At 40.9% G+C, this 24176-nt stretch overlaps 1 protein-coding gene across 1 annotated transcript in view; it reads right to left on the bottom strand.

Annotated features, from left to right (window-relative positions):
* Positions 1–510: 510 nt before the first annotated feature.
* Positions 511–24176, bottom strand: part of CDC123 (cell division cycle 123) — a 57491-nt gene continuing 33825 nt past the window's right edge. The window contains exons 8-13 of the mRNA XM_029236833.1: positions 21642–21717; positions 20103–20225; positions 19189–19217; positions 5156–5281; positions 1591–1728; positions 511–793 (exon numbers count right to left, since the gene is read on the bottom strand). Of these exons, the coding sequence (XP_029092666.1) occupies positions 767–793; positions 1591–1728; positions 5156–5281; positions 19189–19217; positions 20103–20225; positions 21642–21717 (519 nt within the window). The 3' untranslated portion in view covers positions 511–766. The remainder of the gene's footprint in view (positions 794–1590; positions 1729–5155; positions 5282–19188; positions 19218–20102; positions 20226–21641; positions 21718–24176) is intronic.

Below are 24176 nucleotides of genomic sequence, written 5' to 3' on the forward strand. Positions count from 1 at the left end.
ATTGCTCCGTGATGTAAAATACCACATAGAGAGCACTGAGCAGAGCGTCTCAGCATTTGGTGAGTGCTGAGTAAATCAGGTATCGCTGACATATCATCAGTCACGACACTGAAGAATCACTAAAACGGTGGCCTAAAAACGTGAATCTACCTCCCCCCAAATTCCAATAATTGTTTGAAAGGCTGAAATATATCTGTGATAGTTTTAGGGATACACATTTAAGGTACTCTACTGAAATTCATGGTTGACAGTTTGAGAGGTCTGTATTATTTTAACTATACCCAAACCGAAGCTCAACTGATAGAAAAATTACATGAAAATCCTCAAAGTAGGAAAAATATTTTCTTTAGTAATATAAGGTTCTATTTTTTCAATGGGAAAAGCAATGATAAAGAAAGAACCCATTTCTGTATAACAAATATAAAGTTGCCCAGCTACCTGCCAGGTATAAAAAAAATAGCACAAGGAACAGAGATAAATATAAATAGACTGAGCCTAAAGAACAAGGTATTTCACAGAAAGTATTTTATCATCAGAACAGGATGGTTTCCTATGTTTAAGATCTATTTATTGTGTTACTTTTACAAGTAGCAAAGTCCCTCCATTTCCCCCAGTTTTATACATGAATATAAAAAGCCACTGACTTCCACGCTGCCCCCTCCCCCTCCCCCGCTGACTGGGTTAATAGGAGGTTGTGGACTATGTACGGCCTCCAGAAGCAGCAGTGGTTTCCTGTGTGACTTGGCCTTGAACTCTAGCATGCTAATCAGTCATCCTCTTGCTGATTCCTTTTCTGTCAAAGGAAACCAAGATGCATTAAAACAGCACATTCTAAGTGGGATATTTGTTCAGCCAAGATCGCTTTTTCTGTCAGCAAGTATAATTTTCTAGAGGCCCTTAGCAAAAGATGTGGTTGAAAATTATCATGGAAAAAAAAACCATGCCTTATGTAGTTCATTAAAGTAGTTTTATCACTTTGGCTCCTGGGCACATTAGCCTCAAGATATTTGAACACTTCGTTCTCTTTCTTCTTTATGTACAAATATTCCCACCCAGAAACACACACAAATACAAATACTCACCTTCCCCCTGGAGTACCCATAGGAGAGATCTGATCTCCTCTCAGCCCTATAACAGTATACAGTTCACCCTTGAACAACATGGGTTTGAACTTCACAGGCCACTTACATGTGGATTTGCTTCAGTAGCAAATACTACGGTACTGAGGACCCACCGCCGGTTGAATCCATGGATGCAGAACCGTGGATACGAAGGGTTCATTATAAATTATATGTGGATTTTCCCCTGGTTGTTTAAGGGTCAACTATACATACTTTCTTCAAGATTACAAGTATTATGAAAATTACTCAAACCATACACATAAAAAACATTTTCTGTCATTTTAATCAATAAATTAATCTTTCAGCTTACTTGACATACATCATTATAAAATGACCTCAATTAGTAATTCCTGCCCATTAATTCCCAATCATCAAATAAAAATCTACGTGGTATATAACTAAAGTGAAATATTAAAGAGTCAACTTGAAAGCAGAGCTGGCCAGCCTGCTAAGTACACATAAACCTTACCAGTTTAAGAAAATCGATGAGTTTGTGAGCGTCCTCCCCGGTGGAGAGGTCCACAAAGTCCTTGGGCAGCCGGCAGCTCAGGTAGGGACTCGGCTGAACTGTGACCTCGCTGTTGGTGCAACGGAAGGCCGGAGCATCCTTTACAAAGGAAAAGAAAAAGGAAAGTCGCTGAGAAAGTGCTTCTTTAAGTCTACTCTTCAAACTGAAAAAGATACTGGTGTAGCAATTCCCACGACATGTCCTCTTCTGTACTACGTAGGGAAGAAAATCAGTTACTGAAGTAAAAGAAAGCACCAAGGTTTTAAAAATACTTCCACATGTTCACAAGAAAATACACATCTAAGGTATCTGAAGCCAGAGTCCCTGCGGGGGGCTAGGTGGTCCCTGAGTGCTGGCTGTGCAGCCACCATGGCCATGAAGGGCTGCGGGTCTCTCCGGGCCTGAGGCTGCCTCGAGTGGTCCCACACAGGCCAGCATGCTTTATAAACACTGTCGCTTTCCACAGGTGCACTGCTGGAAATACGCCTTAGAGAACAGAGTCAACAGTAAGGGCTAACGAGTGCTCCAAACCCCTAACGCTGCTGTGCTTTTCTCACGGCATTTTACAGACTTATTTGTAGATTCCTCTCAGCACCTATGTAAAACTGCAAATTCAAGGATCATATTTAACAAGTCTTCACATTCTTTACTGTACATGCTTTGAGTCTTGCATAGGATATTCACATGTTGCCTGGTGCTGAAAAGGATTTCAGAGTCAGAGGCCTTGTGTTTGGGCTTCATGGGTGGCAGAGACCTAGGTGAGGGATGGATCGTGTCCAGCATGTGGAGACAGGCCAGGAACTTGGATGGAACAGGACCATGGAGCCCTAGAAAGCAAGCCACACCTTATGACAGACAGACCAGCCATCTGACAAGTACTCATGAAACACCTGTCTGCTGGACCTTGTTCTAGGGGTGGGAGAAAAACTGGAAAACAAGATGGTAGACAGCCACCAAGCAAGCAAATAATAAATTAACAAGCTTGTTCCAGAGAGTAAAAAGTGTTATAAAAACAAAAGAGCAGGGCACTATGGTAAGAGGAGAACCATGTAGACTCCTCTTTAGAGGGGGACCAGGTGGGACCTTGCTCAGGAGGTGACGTCTGGACTGAGAACTGAGAAGTAGGAGGAAAGCAGCCTCGTGAGGTCTGGGAGTGAACACGGCTTTGGAGGCAGTGGAAACAACCAGTGCAAAGACCTGAAGGCCAGGCAGGGCTTTGTGGCTTCGAGGAACAAAAGGAAGGCAGATCTCTTTGCGGTGGAGGACAGACGGGAGGTGATGCTGGGGAAAGGCAGGGGCCAGTTCCTGTTGCCCTTCTGTCATCCCCAATCTCCAATATGAGGTTGTTTACATTAAGAAGAAAGAAAGGGAGGGAGGGAGGGAAGGAAGAATGAATGAATTTGGATCATACAGTGAATCTTGTGCAAACTGTTTCTATCCAATAACTCTGTCCCTCATATTTAAAAATAACCTTGTGTGGGCTTCCCTGGTGGCGCAGTGGTTGAGAGTCCACCTGCCTATGTATGCAGGGGACACGGCTTCGTGACCTGGTCCGGGAAGATCCCACATGCCGCGGAGCGGCTGGGCCCGTGAGCCATGGCCGCTGAGCCTGCGCGTCCGGAGCCTGTGCTCCGCAACGGGAGAGGCCACAACAGTGAGAGGCTCGCGTACCGAAAAAAAAATAACCTTGTGCCAAATCTTCTTCCTTGATGGTCAGATTTAATGGCCCACAACTCTTAAGACGCCAGCAGGAATAAGATCCCTTCATTCACTAATTCGATCAACCTTAGCTGTGCCTGGCACTGTGTGCAGCCCCACAGACACATGGAGAACAGAGACCCCATCAATGGGCTCGGAAACCTACAGCCCGACGCAGGAGGCAGGCAAGTCCGCAGGCGAGGCCCACACAGCAGGGCAAGCGCCTTGATGTGGAAAACAGGGACCACAGTCAGATCTAGAAAAACAAGGCCCAGGACGGCCTGGGACAGAGTAAGGATGAAAAGGACTATTTCAGAGACAGACAGAAGGAAAGATGTTCCCACGGAGGGCAAGGCAGCAGCCGGAGAAGCAGGAAGAAAGCCGGGAGGCGAGCAGGCGTCATGGAAACCAGGGGAAAGGGTGTGACAGGAACAAGAGGTAACAGCTCAGACGTGGCCCAGCGTTAAGGAAGAGCAGGGCCGTGCACTGCTCGCTGGAATTCCTGACACGTTGGTGGAGCCCTCACCACAAACAGTTTCTTCGGAACGGGGGGGCGGGCGAAGGGTGGGGAGCCGGGGGAGGCCCGGCGGCAAGCGGGCTGGGGAGCGGTGGCCACAGGACTAGCGAGTGGCCCGACAGCAGGAGAGGAACTCGCAGGACCCCACTGCCAAAATAATGTGTGCACGCGCATGTGTATACACACAAAAAATGCCCAGAAAACCTTAACAGAGGTGGTAAGAATAGCCATTACTAGGTAGTAGGATTTCAAGTCTCGCCTCTTTCTAATTCTCTCTCTGTGTGTTTTTAAACAACCATGTGAAAATAAAACTATTTTGTAAAAGACAGAAAACACTCACGAGAGAGTACGAAATGAAGAGCTCCGTGGACAGAACTGTAGACGCAGAGCACTCTCATTTACTTTAGAAAGCCTCGTGTGTATGTGTGCAAGCAGGTTACACACCAGAATATTAACAGTGGTTCTCGAGGAGGTGGGATTATGGGTGACTTTAGAATTTCCTTTAAAAATGAGCAGGCATTACGGGGCTGAGGGAAGTCTTGCTTTCTATGACAGGAGGCGTCAGAACACGGTTACTTGCTTACAGAGAAAGGAAGAGACTGGAAAAAGGAAAGAAGACAGATGGTAGCCCCAGGAACCTGGAGAGACGCAGGGGCAGAGACGAGACTCGGGAGGAAGGATGCAGGTGAGTCTGTAGGTTTGACGGCAGTTAAATGGAGTGAGTTCTCACGATTCTCTTCTCCTAAGAGGGAAGACATGAAAGCAGCTGCTGAGCAGGACAGGAGTGATGGACGGAAGCTCAGAGGAGCGTGGCGTGCGTGGAACGGCCACCGTGGACAGCAGGAGGGGACGCTGGCGAGGGCGACAGAACCTGCGGTCAGAGCCCACAGGAAGTCGGGGGTGGTGACTGGGACAAGCCCCCTCCCCGCCCCGTCTGCGCATCTGGGCGACATCCCTCTAACCGTGCGTGGCAGCCCGGGGCTGGGAGCAGAATAAACAGATGCGTGACCTGACCCACGGTCCGGATTCTCAGGTGGGCAGGACAGAAGAGCCAAGAGAAAGAAAAATAACCAGAAAAGAAACTATCGGATGATCATCTTCACTTTAGACAAAGTGAAGTGAAAAAATCAAAGCGCACACCCTTTCTCTAATACAACTATTTTGTGAAAGACAGAAAACATTCACGAGAGAGTACGAAACGAAGAACTCAGCAAAGTATCTATGAGTAAATCTGTGTCAGCGCCTGGAGAACCAGCAAGCAATTCCTCAGTGGACTGACAGGTGTCCTGGGGATCTTTCTTATCATCTTACCTGCTCCAGGGCTTCTTCACTAAAATCACCCTTTAAGTTTCTTCCAGATAACAGTTCGTCCCAAGTAAACAGCAGCGCATCTGTGACTTCACCAAATGGATTAAAATCAATCAGCCACACCTTCCCCTGCAGTACAGAAAGAAAGATCAATAAGTATAAAATAAAGTCTGTAATCTGGCTTATAAGAAAGATCATCTTATTCTACCCAAAAGATCATCTTAAAAATCATATCACTTCTTTCAAAAGACAGTTTCCTCCAGGCCCCATCTGAGAAGGGGCCGCCTGTCTAAGTGGTGCAGGCACAGCGCCAAAGGGGAGGCCGTCCGTAAAGGCGGAGGAGAGATCCTGAAAAGAAAGCCCGACGAAGACATATACGTAGACTTCCGCCTCCAATCACACGAGAATTTTATGTCAAAAACCCAAGCAGGGAAAGGAAAATCTCACAAAATGGTTCCACCAAAGTAGCATGACTGGAATGCTCTCAAGGGTGACTTCAATGATCTTTCATGAACAGGCCAGCAGTTCTCAGCACCATCCCTGAGCCCTGAGAGGTTTCTGCAAAGGCTTGGTTTTTTTTTTGGTTTTTTTTTTTTGCGGTACGAGGGCTTCTCACTGTTGTGGCCTCTCCCGTTGCAGAGCACAGGCTCCGGACGCGCAGGCTCGGTGGCCATGGCTCACGGGCCCAGCCGCTCCGTGGCATGTGGGATCTTCCTGGACCGGGGCACGAACCCATGTCCCCTGCATCGGCAGGTGGACTCTCAACCACTGCGCCACCAGGGAAGCCCGAGGCTTGTTTTTTTTAAACACACGAAAGACATAAGAAAATGCTCAGCTGTCTTTCATTTCAATGTAATAACTGTTTTCTCTGCATGAGAGAACTTGATGGCACATGAAAGGGAGATGAAGAAAAGAAATCAACCTTTAAAAGAAAAGCCATCTTCTCCTACTCTGAGAGTAGCAATGGCCAAAGTGATAGGTTCCAGCCTCAGGGAAAGGACACCTCTGACCCAAGTCAGACAGAGTCTGCACCTTTGCACCTTGGTATAAAGTGGCAGGAGCACTGACGTAAAGGAGCTGGAGAATCTGTGAAATCCTGCCAGGAGATTAAAGTCAACACATTTGATCACGGAGATGTTATGTGACATTTTACTAGATAAATGTTTCGTTGAAACTTTTATCTTTGCTCCTTTTGATTTTTCTCACTGAGACATTTATTTAATCATACCGTTTTGTTGTTGGTAGTTTTCTCTGTAAATATGTAGCAATCGTGTCTTGATCAGCCACGCATGTGTAAAACTGAAAAGGAGCTGGACTGCTAAGCCAGCATTACTATCATCTAGTGCTGTTTCTCATCTGTGCTAAAGGAAAAGTTTAAGAAAGATGAAACATCTTCCTAGGACTGGCTGCAAACTAGAAACCTCTAATAAGAGGCAAAGAACTACTGCAGGAAGTTTCTACCATATACCATTGGCTAAGTTCCCTGGTTTCTACAATCCCCAGGAGAAACCCTGCAATTCCTTCTTGCCACTTGACTTGTATCCTCACTTCAGTCTGGTGCCCACTTGTACCTTCTCTGACTACGTGAAATAATGTCAGCCATCAATCAACTCCTTGGTATGATTTCAGCTTTGCTTTTTCAGTGATCACTCAGATGTCTCTGATATACTGTATGTTTTTTTTTTTTTTTTTTTTTGCGTTACGAGGGCCTCTCACTGTTGTGGCCTCTCCTGTTGCGGAGCACAGGCTCCGGACGCGCAGGCTTAGCGGCCATGGCTCACGGGCCCAGCCGCTCCGCGGCATGTGGGATCCTCCCGGTCCGGGGCACGAACCCGTGTCCCCTGCATCGGCAGGCGGACTCTCAACCACTGCGCCACCAGGGAAGCCCCTACTGTATGTTATTTTAACAAAATGAGTACTTTCTAAAATTCAAACCCTTTCGACTTGAGATTTTATAACCAGTAAAACTATCTCCTTATTAAAAAGAAAGAAAAAAACCTTTCGCACCTGTTAGCATCAGAATATTTAGCTCTATAAACTAAAAATATGCCACATTGTAAAAAACAAATAAAATCACCACTGTTAGGACTGATAGCTGGCAGAATTTGTTCTGCAGTTCAGAAGCCATCCTCTAGTTTAAAGAAAAATAAGCCAGCTGTAACCAGGCATAAAACTATCAAGATAAGGATTTCAAACCTGTAATATGTTTTTCATGTCACACCTCAGGAACAAGACATCCTGAGAAATTCTGCTTTTAGGCAACCCATCAGACAAGAGTGGTCACACCGACCTTCCTAATATCAACCAACTGACCACCCCCCCATCCACCCAATTAAATCTCTATGCACCAAACACCGTGCCAGGCATGAGGGCATAAAGATCAGTAACACAGAGTCTACTCCTTGAAAGAGTTCAGTTCAGACCAGGACATGCACACATGTGCACACACCAGTATATGGATTGTTCACCATAGCACAGTGTGTAAAAGACTAGAAACAAGCTAAGCATTCATCCATAGGGAAGTGACTCATCAAACTAGATAGTACATCCACATAATGAAATACTATGCCTTGTAAGAAAATGAAAAGCTCTGCAAAATACACTGTTTTTAAAAAGTATAAAAAGCAAGGTTCAAGCGTATATCATATGCTAACTCTTGTGTAAGAAAGATGGAAAAAAATAAGTATCTTGCTTGTTTTTGCATCAAGAAATACTGGAAGGATACATAAGAAACTAACACCATAGGAGTGCAGAGGAGCAAGGTTAAGAATCAGACCTTCTATGTATATTTTCACACTAATGACATTAACAAGCTTAATCTAACAAATATCTAAAGAATACTTAGCACGTTAGAAATTGTACTTTCTTTCTCAATCACTCGTAAGACAGAAATAAAAAGTAAAAAATGATGAGGCTGCAGATCCATTCTCAACAATATCAAAGATACAAGTTGATATTCATCCCCAAAAGCAATGAAATTAATAACAAGACAAAAACCATACCAAAAAAAAATACATAGGGGGACCCGAATCATTTTTCAAGTACCTAAAGTAGTTATTCTAAATTCTAGTTGTGCATTATCATCACTTAAGAAGCTTTTTTTTTCTTTAAAAATAAACTTTTATTTTAGAACAGTTTTAGATTTATAGAGTTATTGCAAATATAGTACAGAGAGTTTTAATGTACTCCGCCCAGTTTTTAAATTTAGTTCTTGTTTGTTGTTGTTGAGTTTTAAGAGTTATTTGTGTAATTTTAGATAGAAGTTCTTTATCAGAAATGTGTATTGCACATATTTTCTCCCAGCTCTTGGTTTGTCTTTTATTTTTCTTAACTGTATTCTAATTTCCTTTTCCTGTTCTAGGATCTCATCAGTGATACCACATCACATTTAATGGTCGTGTCTCCTTAGGCTTCTCTTGGTTTTCACAGTCTCACAGTCTCTTGTTTTCAATGACCTTGACAGTTTTGCAGATTATTGGTCAGACATTCTGCAGAATGTCCCACAACTGGGATTTGTAATCCATTTAAATTCTTTTCTCAGTTTCTGCATTCCATTCTGGGATTCCCCCAAACTCCTAAATGATTTTTTTAAATTGGTATACATTAAGATTTATTCTTTTTTTTAACATCTTTATTGGAGTATAATTGCTTTACAATGGTGTGTTAGTTTCTGCTTTATAACAAAGTGAATCAGTTATACATATACATATGTTCCCATATCTCTTCCCTCTTGCGTCTCCCTCCCTCCCTCCCTCCCTATCCCACCCCTCTAGGTGGTCACAAAGCACTGAGCTGAGCTGATCTCCCTGTGCTATGCGGCTGCTTCCCACCAGCTATCTATTTTACGTTTGGTAGTGTATATATGTCCATGCCACTCTCTCGCTTTGTCACAGCTTACCATTCTCCCTCCCCATATCCTCAAGTCCATTCTCTAGTAGGTCTGTATCTTTATTCCCATCTTACCCCTAGGTTCTTCATGACCGTTTTTTCTTTTTCTTAGATTCCATATGTATGTGTTAGCATATGGTATTTGTTTTTCTCTTTCTGATTTACTTCACTCTGTATGACAGACTCTAGGTCCATCCACCTCACTACAAATAACTCAATTTCGTTTCTTTTTATGGCTGAGTAATATTCCATTGTATATATGTGCTACATCTTCTTTATCCATTCATCCGATGATGGACACTTAGGTTGCTTCCAAGAAGCTTCTTAAAATACATATTCCAAGGCCTCATCCCAGACCTACTGGATGGGGGCGCTGTAGCTCTGACATACCGGGCAGGTAGAAGCTCTCAACACTGAGTCCACCTGCCCAGTTGCTGTCAGAACGTGGACACATCAGAGTGTCACCAAGCCTAGATACACTTTGGTTATACCTTAGATCAGAGACCAACATAAAAGAAGAGTTAGCTTTCTCACAAGAGTAGCCATAAAATTATATATTCAAGACAACAAACAGTGATACAAGTACCACTGAATGAATGCAAATGAGTTTTACATCATGGCTGACATCTCTTCTCAGAAACCGTGAGGATGTTTACACTGGCGTGTTTCCCAATTTAAAAGCACGCAAACTGCTTTCAGTTCTGTCAGATCACAGTCATAATTACTGACGTCCATGTCCAACTTCACTTAAGACATTTATATAGCTGTTTCACCAACTCACACATGTGCACGGACCTGCCAGCCCTACTGAACCACAGCAGACCTGGACATGTGCCAGGGAAATACTGAGACACCCCGGCAAACCCCAAATTTTCAAATGCCATTAAATATAAGTGCATTAGAACAGAAATGCTTCAGACTGAATATCTGAACAATGGGAACAAATACCACAACTCACAGGGTGGTATGGACTAAGGGAGATGCTGAATTAAATGAGAATAAAGCTCTTCTGAGCCGCACATTCAGGGCAATGGGCTAGGTTCCCTCCCTCCCTCACTGATTCCATCCTGCTCGCTACCAGGCCAATCCTGGAACGCTTAAGTCTCGAAGATAAGCTCCTTGACGGTCGAGAGATCATCTGGTTGGAAGCTGCATGTTAGAAGCCCAGCATCTAACACAGGACAGGCTCTTGATAAACAATGGTGCGTGACTGACTGGATGTGGCCGGGGTCCGGCTTTAGAACAGAGCCACGGGCGCACACCAGCTCAGGTTCCTACCCGTTCTACTGTGCCAGCTCCCCGTCCTTTCTCTAAAATGTTTCCACTAAGCTGAAACTATGCGAGGTGACATCTCTCCTTTGTACCACATCTCAGTTCATGCCTCCTCTTTCTAACTCTTAACAGATGCCATCACCCGTGAAGACAGACACGTGGGAGGAGCTTCAAGATGGCGGAAGGGTAAGACGCGGAGATCACCTTCCTCCCCACAAATACATCAGAAATACATCTACACGTGGAACAACTCCTACAGAACATGTACTGAACGCTGGCAGCAGACCTCAGACCTCCCAAAGGGCAAGAAACTCCCCACGTACCTGGGTAGGGCAAAAGAAGAAAGAAAAAACAGAGACAAAAGAATAGGGACGTGGCCTGCACCGGTGGGAGGAAGCTGTGAAGAAGGAAAGGTTTCCACACACTAGGAAGCCCCTTCACGGGTGTAGACTGCGGGAGGCGGAGGGGGGAGCTTCGGAGCCGCGGAGGAGAGCACAGCAACAGGGGTGCGGAGGGCAAAGCGGGGAGATTCCCGCACAGAGGGTCAGGGCCGACCGGCACTCACCAGCCCGAGAAGCTTGTCTGCTCCCCTGCCAGGCCGGGCGGGGGCTGGGAGCTGAGGCTCGGGCTTCGGTCGGATGGCAGGGAGAGGACTGGGGTTGGCAGCGTGAACACAGCCTGCAGGGGGTTAGTGCGCCACGGCTAGCCGGGAGGGAGTCCGGGAAAAAGTCTGGAGCTGCCGAAGAGGCAAGAGACCATTGTTTCGGGGTGTGCAAGGAGAGGGGATTAAGAGCGCCGCTTAAAGGAGCTCTAGAGATGGGCGCGAGCCGTGGCTAACAGCGCGGACCCCAGAGACAGGCATGAGACGCTAAGGCTGCTGCGGCCGCCAAGAAGCCTGTGTGCGAGCACAGGTCACTCTCCACACCTCCCCTCCCGGGAGCCTGTGCAGCCAGTCACTGCCAGGGTCCCGGGATCCAGGGACAACTTCCCCGGGAGAACACACGGCATGCCTCAGGCTGGTGCAATGTCACGCCGGCCTCTGTCGCCGCAGGCCCGCCCCGCACTCCGTGCCCCTCCCTCCCCCGCGGCCTGAGTGAGCCAGAGCCCCCGAGTCAGCTGCTCCTTTAACCCCGTCCTGTCTGAGCGAAGAACAGACGCCCTCCGGTGACCTACACGCAGAGGCAGGGCCAAATCCAAAGCTGAACCCCGGGAGCTGTGTGAACAAAGAAGAGAAACGGAAATCTCTCCCAGCAGCCCCAGGAGCAGCGGATTAAAGCTCCACAGTCAACTTGATGTACCTGCACCTGTGGAATACCTGAATAGACAACAAATCATCCCAAATTGAGGAGGTGGACTTTGGGAGCAATGATAAATATATACTTTTTTCCCCTTTTCTCTTTTTGTGAGTGTGTATGTGTATGCTTCTGGGTGTGATTTTGTCTGTATAGCTTTGCTTTTGCCATTTGTCCTAGGGTTCTGTCTGTCCTTTTTTTTTTTTTTTTACTTTAAAAAACTTTTCTCTTAATAATTACTTTTTATTTTAATAACTTTTCTTTTCTTTTATCTTCTTCTTTCATTTTTTCTGTTTTTGCTCCCTTTTATTCTGATCCGTGTGGAGGACAGGCTCTTGGTGCTCCAGCCAGGCATCAGGGCTGTCCCACTGAGGTGGGAGAGTCAAGTTCAGGACACAGGTCCACAAGAGGCCTCCCAGCTCCACATAATATTAAACGGCAAAAATCTCCCAGAGATCTCCATATGAACACCAAGACCCAGCTCCACTCAACGACCAGGAAGCTACAGTGCTGGACACCCTATGCCAAACAACTAGCAAGACAGGAACACAACCCCATCCACTAGCACAGAGGCTGCCTAAAATCATAGTAAGGCCACAGACATCCCAAAACACACCACCAGACGTGGACCTGCCCAACAGAAAGACAAGATCCAGCCTCATCCACGAGAACACAGGCACTAGTCCCCTCCACCGGGAAGCTTACACAACCCACTGAACCAACCTTAGCCATGGGGGACAGACACCAAAACAATGGGAACTATGAACCTGCAGCCTGTAAAAAGGAGACCTCAAACACAGTAGGTTAAGCAAAATGAGAACACAGAGAAACACACAGCAGATGAAAGAGCAAGATAAAAACCCACCAGACCTAACAAATGAAGAGGAAATAGGCAGTCTTTCTGAAAAAGAATTCAGAATAATGATAGTAAAGACGATCCAAAATCCTGGAAATAGAATGGAGAAAATACAAGAAGTGTTTAACAAGGACCTAGAAGAACTAAAGAGCAAACAAACAGTGATGAACAACACAATAAATGAAATTAAAAATTCTCTAGAAGGGATCAATAGCAGAATAACTGAGGCAGAAGAACGGATAAGGGACCTGGAAGATAAAATAGTGGAAATAACTACTGCAGAGCAGAATAAAGAAAAAAGAAGGAAAAGAATTGAGGACGATCTCAGAGACCTCTGGGACAACATTAAATGCACCAACATTTGAATTATAGGGGTCCCAGAAGAAGAAGAGAAAAAGAAAGGGACTGAGAAAATATTTGAAGAGATTATACTTGAAAACTTCCCTAATATCGGACAGGAAATAGTTAATCAAGTCCAGGAAGCACAGAGGGTCCGATACAGGATAAATCCAAGGAGAAACATGCCAAGACACTTATTAATCAAACTATTAGGGCTTCCCTGGTGGCACAGTGGTTGAGAGTCCGCCTGCCGATGCAGGGGACACAGGTCCGTGCCCTGCTCTGGGAAGATCCCACATGCCGCGGAGTGGCTGGGCCCGTGAGCCATGGCCGCCGAGCCTGCGCGTCCAGAGCCTGTGCTCCGCAAAAGGAGAGGCCACAACAGTGGGAGGCCCACGTACCGCAAAAAATAAATAAATAAAATCAAACTATCAAAAATTAAATACAAAGAACAGATATTAAAAGCAGCAAGGGAAAAACAATAAATAACACATAAGGGAATCCCCATAAGGTTGATAGCTGATCTTTCAGCAGAAACTCTGCAAGCCAGAAGGGAGTGGCAGGACATATTTAAAGTGATGAAGGAGAAAAACCTACAACCAAGATTACTCTACCCAGCAAAAATCTCATTCAGATTTGACAGAGAAATTAAAATCTTTACAGACAAGCAAAAGCTAAGAGAATTCAGCACCACCAAACCAGCTTTACAACAAATGCTAAAGGAACTTCTCTAGGCAGGAAACACAAGAGAAGGAAAAGACCTACAATAACAAACCCAAAACAATTAAGAAAATGGGAATAGGAACACACATATCGGTAATTACCTTAAATTTAAATGGCTTAAATACTCCAACCAAAAGATATAGACCGGTTGAATGGATACAAAAACAAGACCCGTATATATGCTGTCTACAAGAGACCCATTTTAGACCTAGGGACACATACAGACTAAAAGTGAGGGGATGGAAAAAGATATTCCATGCAAATGGAAATCAAAAGAAAGCTGGAGTAACAATTCTCATATCAGACAAAATAGACTTTATAACAAAGACTATTACAAGAGACAAAGAAAGACACTACATAATGATCAAGGGATCAATCCAAGAAGAAGATATAACAATTGTAAATATTTATGCACCCAACATAGGAGCACCTCAATACACAAGGCAAATATTAACAGCCATAAAAGGGGAAATCGACAGTAACACAATCATAGTAGGGGACTTTAACACCCCACTTTCACCAATGGACAGATCATACAAAATGAAAAAAATAAGGAAACACAAGGTTTAAATGATACATTAAACAAGATGGACTTAATTGATATTTATAGGACATTCCATCCAAAAACAACAGAATACACATTCTTCTCAAGTGCTCATGGAACATTCTCCAGGATAGATCATATCTTGGGTCACAAATCAAGCCTTGGTTAATTTAAGAAAATTGAAATCGTATCAAGTATCTTTTCCGACCACAACGCTATGAGACTAGATACCAATTACAGGAAAAAAATCTGTAAGAAATACAAACACATGAAGGCTAAACAACACACTACTTAATAACCAAGAGATCACTGAAGAAATCAAAGAGGAAATAAAAAGAAACCTAGAAACAAATGACAATGAAAACACGACAACCCAAAACCTATGGGATGCAGCAAAAGCAGTTCTAAGAGGGAAGTTTATAGCAATACAATCCTACCTTAAGAAACAAGAAACATCTCAAATAAACAACCTAACCTTACACCTAAAGCAATTAGAGAAAGAAGAACAAAAAACCCCCAAAGTTAGCAGAAGGAAAGAAATCATAAAGATGAGATCAGAAATAAATGAAAAAGAAATTAAGGAAACAACAGCAAAGATCAACAGAACTAAAAGCTGGTTCTTTGAGAAGATAAACAAAATTGATAAACCATTAGCTAGACTTACCAAGAAAAAAAGGGAGAAGACTCAAATCAATACAATTAGAAATGAAAAAGGAGAACAACTGACACTGAAAAAATACAAAGGATCATGAGAGATTACTACAAGCAACTGTATCCCAATAAAATGGACAACCTGGAAAAAATGTTGTCAAATTCTTAGAAAAGCACAACCTTCCGAGGCTGAACCAGGAAGAAATAAAAAATATGAACAGACCAATCACAAGCACTGAAATTGAAACTGTGATTAAAAATCTTCCAACAAACTAAAGCCCAGGACCAGATGGCTTCACAGGTAAATTCTATCAAATATTTAGAGAAGAGCTAACACCTATCCTTCTCAAACTCTTCCAAAATATAGCAGAGGGAGGAACACTCCCAAACTCATTCTACGAGGCCACCATCACTCTGATACCAAAACCAGACAAGGATGTCACAAAGAAAGAAAACTATAGGCCAACATCACTGATGAACAAAAATCCTCAACAAAATACTAGCAAACAGAATCCAACAGCACATGAAAAGGATCACACACCAGGATCAAGCGGGGTTTATTCCAGGAATGCAAGGATTCTTCAATATATGCAAATCAATCAACGTGATACACCATATTAACAAACTGAAGGAGAAAAACCATATGATCATCTCAATAGATGCAGAGAAAGCTTTTGACAACATTCAACACCCATTTATGATAAAAAGCCTGCAGAAAGTAGGCATAGAGGGAACTTTCCTCAACATAATAAAGGCCATATATGACAAATCCACAGCCAACATTGTCCTCAATGGTGAAAACCTGAAACCATTTCCACTAAGATCAGGAACAAGACAACGTTGCCCAATAGTGCTCTCACCACTATTATTCAACATAGTTTTGGAAGTTTTAGCCACAGCAATCAGAGAAGAAAAAGAAATAAATGGAATTCAAATCAGAAAAGAAGAAGTAAAGCTGTCACTGTTTGCAGATGACATGATACTATACATAGAGAATCCTAAAGATGCTACCAGAAAACTACTAGAGTTAATCAATGAATTTGGTAAAGTAGCAGGATACAAAATTAATGCACAGAAATCTCTTGCATTCCTATACACTAATAGTGAAAAATCTGAAAGTGAAATTAAGAAAACTCTCCCATTTACCATTGCAACAAAAAGAATAAAATATCTAGGAATAAACCTACCTAAGGAGACAAGACCTGTGTGCAAAAAATTATAAGACACTGATGAAAGAAATTAACGATGATACGAAGAGATGGAGAGATATACCATGTTCTTGGATTGGAAGAATCAACATTGTGAAAATGACTCTACTACCCAAAGCAATCTACAGATTCAGTGCAATCCCTATCAAACTACCAATGGCATTTTTCACTGAACTAGAACAAAAATTTCACAATTTGTATGGAAACACAAAAGACCCCGAATAGCCAAAGCAATCTTGAGAATGAAAAACGGAGCTGGAGGAATCAGGCTCCCTGACTTCAGACTATACTACAAAGCTACAGTAATCAAGATGGTAAGGTACTGGCACAAAAACAGAAATATAGATCAATGGAACAGGATAGAAAGCCCAGAGATAAACCCACGCACATATGGTCACCTTATCTTTGATAAAGGAGGCAAGAATATACAGTGGAGGAAGGACAGCCTCTTCAATAAGTGGTGCTGGGAAAACTGGACAGCTACATGTAAAAGAATGAAATTAGAACACTCCCTAACACCATACACAAAAATAAACTCAAAATGGATTAAAGACCTAAATGTAAGGCCAGATACCATCAAACTCTTAGAGGAAAACATAGGCAGAACACTCTATGACATAAATCTCAGCAAGAACCTTTTTGACCCGCCTCCTAGAGAAATGGAAATAAAAACAAAAATAAACAAATGGGACCTAATGAAACTTAAAAGCTTCTGCACAGCAAAGGAAACCATAAACAAGCCGAAAAGAAAACCCTCAGAATGGGAGAAAATATTTGCAAATGAAGCAACTGACAAAGGATTAATCTCCAAAATTTACAAGCAGCTCATGTAGCTTAACATTAAAAAAACAAACAACCCAATCCAAAAATGGGCAGAAGACCTAAATAGACATTTCTCCAAAGTAGATACACAGATTGCCAACAGGTACATGAAAGAATGCTCAACATCATTAATCATTAGAGAAATGCAAATCAAAACTACAATGAAGTATCATCTCACACCAGTCAGAATGGCCATCATCAAAAAATCTAGAAACAATAAATGCTGGAGAGGGTTTGGAGAAAAGGGAACCCTCTTGAACTGCTGGTGGGAATGTAAATTGATCCAGCCACTATGGAGAACAGTTCGGACGTTCCTTAAAAAACTAAAAATAGAACTACCATACGACCCAGCAATCCCACTACTGGGCATATACGCCGAGAAAACCATAATTCAAAAAGAGTCATGTAGATGAGGATGATTATAATTTTTGTGACTTTCTGTTTGAATAAAAAAAATAAAAATCCCACAAGGACCCAGAGGCAAAAAATATACAAATCAATTTTCACTGCAAACTAAAGGAGCTGTTACAGTGGAGGATTACTGGACTGAACGTCAATATTATGACATAGTATGAGTGTGTTTCGTATTTGGTAATTGCAATCATTGTTGCTTTTGTTGTGGTCATCCATTTACAATGCTTGGTGCCAGTTTATTTATCTCTTGTAAAAATAAAATACAGTGTGTGTGTGTGAGTTGTGATCAAAAAAAAAAAGAAAGCAGATCCACATGAAAATGAAGTTTAAATGATGACCAAATGGTTTGTTTAAGGTATTGGCCAATTGTGCATTATTTTGTTACTCTTTGTGTGTATTAAAGTATTTGTGTCAAATTAGAAAAAGAAAAAAGACCCAAAAACCTAATAGTACTACTACTATACTATATACTATATAAATACATGTTTTATATATTAAATATAATATATATTTAATATAAGTACAAGTATGATATAAATATATAATACATATTTTATAGAAAAAAAAAGAGTCATGTACCAAAATGTTCATTGCAGCTCCATTTACAATAGCCAGGACATGGAAGCAACCGAAGTATCCATCAACAGATGAATGGATAAAGAAGATGTGGCACATATATACAATGGAATATTACTCAAGCATAAAAAGGAATGAAACTTGAGTTATTTGTAGTGAGGTGGATGGACCCAGAGACTGTCATACAGAGTGAAGTAAGTCAGAAAGAGAAAAACAAATACCGTATGCTAACACATATATATGGAATCTTAAAAAAAAAAAAAATGGTCATGAAGAACCTAGGCATAAGATGGGAATAAAGATGCAGACCTACTAGAGAATGGACTTGAGGATACAGGGAGGGGGAAGGGTAAGATGGGACAAAGTGAGAGAGTGGCATGGACATATATACACTGCCAAACATAAAATAGATAGCTAGTAGGAAGCAGCCTCATAGCACAGGGAGATCAGCTCCGTGCTTTCTGACCACCTAGAGAGGTGGGATAGGGAGGGTGGGAGGGAGGGAGATGCAAGAGGGAAGAGATATGCAGACATATGTATATATATAACTGATTCACTTTCTTATAAAGCAGAAACTAACACATCATTGTAAAGCAATTATATTCCAATAAAGATGTAAAAAAAAAAAAAAAAAGACAGACATGAAAACAGAGTAAGTGATGCTTTGGCTTGATAGAGATGAGTAAACAGTTAACAGTTATTTTGGGATATGACCATATGGGCCCCTCCTTTTGTCCAAAAAATGATTCAAAGGTATCACAATCATCACTACAATGAGGCGATAGGAGCGTCGAGAGGGAAGAAGAAAAGTGTGAGAGACATTTAAGAAACACAGGGGTCTAATGTTTAGAAAACACACCTGCTGTCCTCTGAACAGCTAAGTCAGTGAGCACTGTCACAGGACACCTAGTGACCCAAATTTCTCTGAAAAGATTGCATGTCTTGATAGTGAAATCTCTGCTGCAGGATGTACTAGGTCAGGTTTTTGTTTTCTTTTTCATTACAGAAGTTTCCATCACTTCAAGATTACAGAGTAAATACAAACTACTCGAATCCTCGTCTTCAGTCTAAAGATGCAAGTGACTCGAATCACGCTAAGGGCCTTTCAGGTAACTGAAAATAACAACTTCTAAATATCCAGTGACAAATTCCTGGCCACACCGAAGAGTACAAACTCAACTATTTTAAGTAGGCCCAGGCCCCCGACAAAAGGGGAAAGGAGGACACAGGGTGGCCTTAGCCATCTGTTAAATTAATAATCCTTGAATTTGTGACACATAACAATGGAAGATATCATGTGTCCTAGTGTTAAGGATATTTTAAGGGGAGATTCTTGGCCACGGTGAATTTCAAGCACCTTAGTTGATTTGAGAAAATATTTGTTGAGTGGTGAGCCCTTCCATAGAGAATGCCTATGTATTTAAAGCATATGAAATGTCATTTTTACTTACCCTACTGTCTCTATATATATCGAATACAACTGCAAAGGAGAGAAAATCTGAAGTTAGTAACGAACTTCTATTTTCATGATCTACACCTCCTTTTGAAAATTAAAATGCGTTTTATTATTAGTTACTCAAAGGACTTCCTGCTTCTACATCTCAAAACTTCAAACAGAAAAAGGCATCCTGCAATGTTTTACTTATATAATTTTGTTTTCCTTTTCTCTATCCTCAGCCGTAATCCCTTACGTTTAAAAATTCAAACCAAACACCAACATCGTCTCAACCAGTTCACAATTAGAGACAGGCTATCTATATCAGAGAAAGGAGCATCAATCACTAACTGCTTGATGGGGAATAAAATGGGTAAAATCTGCAATAGAAAAGCACACTATCTAGCCATGCTTAGGGCATGATTCATCTTTTTTAAAAGTCAAACCTGCCACAGACCCCAGGCTTGGCAAGTAGAAAAACAGAAACCATAGCAGATATAATTTGACAATGCATGAAAATTGTCTCATACACAATACTTTCAATACTTACTTTCAACTCTTAAAAACAACTCACAAATATTTACTTTGTAACTGGTGCTATCTGATCATTCAAATAAAAATCTAGAAAGGTAGATCAGTCAACTAGCTAATTTAGTCCTAATAATAGAAGTATGTGGTTTTCTGTAGATAGACCCTTTGAAATGTATAATAAAATACCTCAAATGACAGGAGAGAGAACCATCTCAGTATTAAAAAGGGACTCTGGTTAAATAACGTAAAATTAACATGCAAACCCATCAGCCATACTATCATATAATAAAATGCTTAAAATACAGTATTTTGAGTCCAGTTTTAAAATATGTACCGCCGTGAAATAAGGTTCGGTAACACTATGCATTTCATTTCACTGGGCCAATAAAAAATACTCACAGTCTTCATCTAAGAATTTATACTGTATGTGTTTCTTGAAAAAGTCTTGTATGCATCTGCAAATCTCTTCCTTTTGTTTAGAAATATGATCATAATATTGTGTGTAGTCCCTTTGAGAAATACCTGACAAGAAAATATTTTATATTTCATTATTACACAATATTCTTTTCAAAAACACCAATATGTGATTTAAACCTCTTTTTGAGGAAACCATTAAAGTAGATCGAATGAATATGGCATCATACATTATTCAGCATTTTATATAGATATAAAGCTTATCAGTTGTAAAGGTTCAAATGGCTAGGTGAACCCTACAATTCCATATTGCCATGCATTCTTACTTTAGAAACAGTAGTTATTTTTATTTAGTACAATGGGAAGAATTCAAAGTCATAAAAATGTTTCTTATGTAAAAAATGAAAGAAGCAATTTTAAACCTACCCACATAGTCAACTGCTGCTTCTTTGATTTTTCCAATGAACTGTCTAAAAATTCGCATTCTTTTCCACTTTCTTTGGGAAAATGTAAAATACCCCTCACCATACGTCTTCCATAATCATACTGCACTTCACGGTCTATTTTCCTTCTTCATACATGCTATCCTGCCTTCACAAGCCTGATGTTTCAAGCCATGGAAAAGTAAACATTCCTTTCTTCAGAGTGACTTGCTGACATTATTCCAAAAACACTAAAGGGAGTATTGTAAGAACTCCTTTAATCTGCTCTAGACCTAAGAAAAAGTTCTCTGCTCTGAAAGAAGGGCTTCCAACCAATTTCTTCATCACATGCCAATATGACTCCCTTCTTTAACTGTACTTAATACTGCAGTGTTTCTTTCAGAGATATATAACAATATTATACAATAAATTCAAACAACCCCAGTGTATTTCAGGTAATTTAAATGTCAACATCACATTCAATAAATAAATAGTGTTGATCTGATTCTGTTCAAATCACACTTTTCTTGGTTGAAAATCAATTCTACCTCATGGAAAATGTGCTTAGACAAAATAAGAGCAAATTATCTACAATATTTAGCTTGAATAAATCATAGCAGACAAAATAATACCCTCAGAGGAAGGTGGCTTTTAAAGCAATGTACTTCTTTGCATATTTTCTCTTGCTAGAATAATAAACAGTGCTTCAATAATAGAAATAAATGTTCAAAAACTGGGCTTTTTACGCTGCTTAAAATAAGCAGTGTATTGCTAGTAATACCTAGGAAAGCCCCAGAGAGAAAGCAGGTAGTATTACACATATCCTGAGAACAGTAAAGGCCACCACTTTCATCTCTGGAATCCAGATTGACGTGATTCATCAACAAGACTATTTTCTGTGGAAACAGAATCTGGCCTCAGGACCCTTGTTGATACAGCATTCCAGAGAGTCAGTGCCAATTGGTTAGAGGTAGCATCTGAGATAAAAACTGATTGTTACCCTTGTCTTAATTACTAAGTAATTTATTTCCATCAAAAGCTTGTCTTCTTTCAACAATTACTTTCAAAGGTTTAAAAAAACAAAAAAACACAAAAACCTCACCAATAAGCTTATTTTCCTTGACAAAACATCGGAACTCAGCACCAGGAATTAATTCACACCATTTTCGAAGAACAAGCTGTAGACAAAGGAAAAAAGGAACGCAACTATGTAACAAGAGAATATTTACTAGTCTAATAAACAATTTTATGTTGAGACTATTTCTTAACAATTGCCATTATCAAGTGTTTTGGTTTTTTTTAAAAAAAAGGCATCATAAAACATTCCTGACATGATATGTAGGGAACAGAGCTATGATCTATTAGTCTAACAGAACAGGGGAAATTGTATTAAAACTCTTTATGACAAAATGTGCCTTTGTCATTTATTTACCATTTTGGGAGTTCTGAAATAACATACAACTCAAAGGGTGATATAGTCACATCTTATCATCGTTGGGCCATAAGTTTCCCTATAATTCATATGTTCTTCACTCCTTTAAGAACATCAAAAAGTAAAATAATTTCCAAGTTATCTACCTTAAGCATCATTCTGTAATACTCTGATAAAATTATTACGGCTTATCACAAAGACTCACTAAAACCCTTTCATGATTTTCCCATTATTTTAAAGTAATACAATTCTACCAATGGCCCAATTCATAAATGGGTTTATTACTATAACATTATTTAATATGTGCAAATTCTCATATTGTTGTAATTTATAAATAGTACAGTTGACAAATGTATGCTTCTGAGTCTGGTTTTAAAATGTTCTTTGGAAAAAACTAGTCCTGTCCTTTTGAAGTATTAATTGTAATCAATGGCAAGAGCCCCCAGCCTCCCGAATCCTGGCATACACCTCTTTGCCCCTCAAGACCTAGGAGGTAGGACTTGAATTACTCTAGGCCCCATTCCAGGAATCCCCTCAGTGGGCTCTGTACCTTCCCATGCCACCCAGTTTCTTGTACGTAACATTCGAGAGTAAGCCCATACCCCATGTTGTACTAGGATAATCTGACACAAGTCTCTCTTCTAAGGGTGAGCAGCTGGGTCTTATTCATCTTTGCGTTCCCAGCACAGGTATGTAATGCCTAGCAGGTGCCTAGGAAATGTTTGTCAAGTGAAACATGGAATGGTAAATATTTAAGATAAGCAGCCACTAAAAAACATGATATAAAAAAATTTAATGAACTGTGAAAATGCTCATACTATGTCATAAGTGAAAAAAAAAAGTGGCACATAAAGCATCTTATGGAGAGTGTGTATATGCGCACAGGTGTGCACACGCACACACACACACACACACACAAATGTCTCAAGAAAGGGAAGTTAAAGGTCAAAATGCTAATAATACTGAGGATATCTGGGTGGTAGGCTCCTCATATTTTCTTGTATTTAAAAATTTTTGATATTAGGTTGCTTTCCTTAAAAAAAAACTGTAGTGTTAAAATATGTCTTCGAAATTTGAAGTGCGCTGATTCCAATTTTCATTATTGTGAGCTCTTGGTCAAGCTCTGTATGTGCCACCTTTTTAAAAAGAACCTAATTATTAAATGAAGAATCCCACACTAAAAAATTACACTGTTGTTACCTATTAAAAGTTGATACTGGCAAATATATTTTCTGACAGCTACAGTAATTTTTATGTAAGCAACAAATAAATACGCAATTATTGCAAACTGACATTAAGTTTTCGGAAAATTTGCATTATCTATTGAAATAACGTTTTGGACAGGTAATACAAACACTGTACTTGATTTTTTTAAAAAGGTAAAAGGTGAGTCTTCCCCCCAAACAGTGTCTCTGTCCTCCTCCTCACAGGTAACCAGTGCTGACAATTTCTCATACATCTTTCCAGAAGTATTCTATGAATACATGAGCATATAGTAGGTATCTTTTTAAATACACACAGACGCAAGCACATGATACCTAGGATTTTGCTTGCCACTTTTTTCATTTTAATTACTTTCACTTTCCTGGGCTTTTAAAACTGGGTTTTAAACCCTATGCACTAACATGATGATGGCATATTCCCCAAAAAGCAATAAAAGAGCAAACTGTCGGTGAAATCAATCTCGGGGAGAGATGATGACATTACAGCAAAGATTACGTCGCAGGGCAAGACTAGGAAAACAATCTTGTTCATTTTTGTGTTTCTAGCACAAAGTAATAAGATATAGCAGGTGCTTGATAGATGTTTGTTCAGTGAAACAATAGATATGAATGTATTACATACACACGATTAATGTTATAAAAAATGTTTAATGACCTGGGAAAATGCTAATATATTACATACCCCTCACAAACGGTATGTAAAGATCTCAATTACAAGTGCTAAAAGATGTAGGAATTGTTTGGTGGCTTGGTGAAGAGTCAATTACCTGTTCACAGACGATATGCCACTATATACACTCGACACACTCAGAATTTCTTAGTACAGTAAGTCAGTGGACAACTTTTGAAAGCATGTGTATATACAAGTGACTGGAAGCAAACAGATGACGAAGAAATTAAACTAACAACATCCAAGAACACTGCCCACTTCAGGGGTGTGTGTGTGTGTGTGTGTGTGTGTGTGTGTGTGTGTGTGTGTGTG

This window comes from Monodon monoceros, unplaced genomic scaffold (genome assembly GCF_005190385.1).
Source record: "Monodon monoceros isolate NGI ecotype Baffin Bay Population unplaced genomic scaffold, NGI_Narwhal_1 Super_Scaffold_21, whole genome shotgun sequence".
Classification (NCBI taxonomy): domain Eukaryota; kingdom Metazoa; phylum Chordata; class Mammalia; order Artiodactyla; family Monodontidae; genus Monodon; species Monodon monoceros.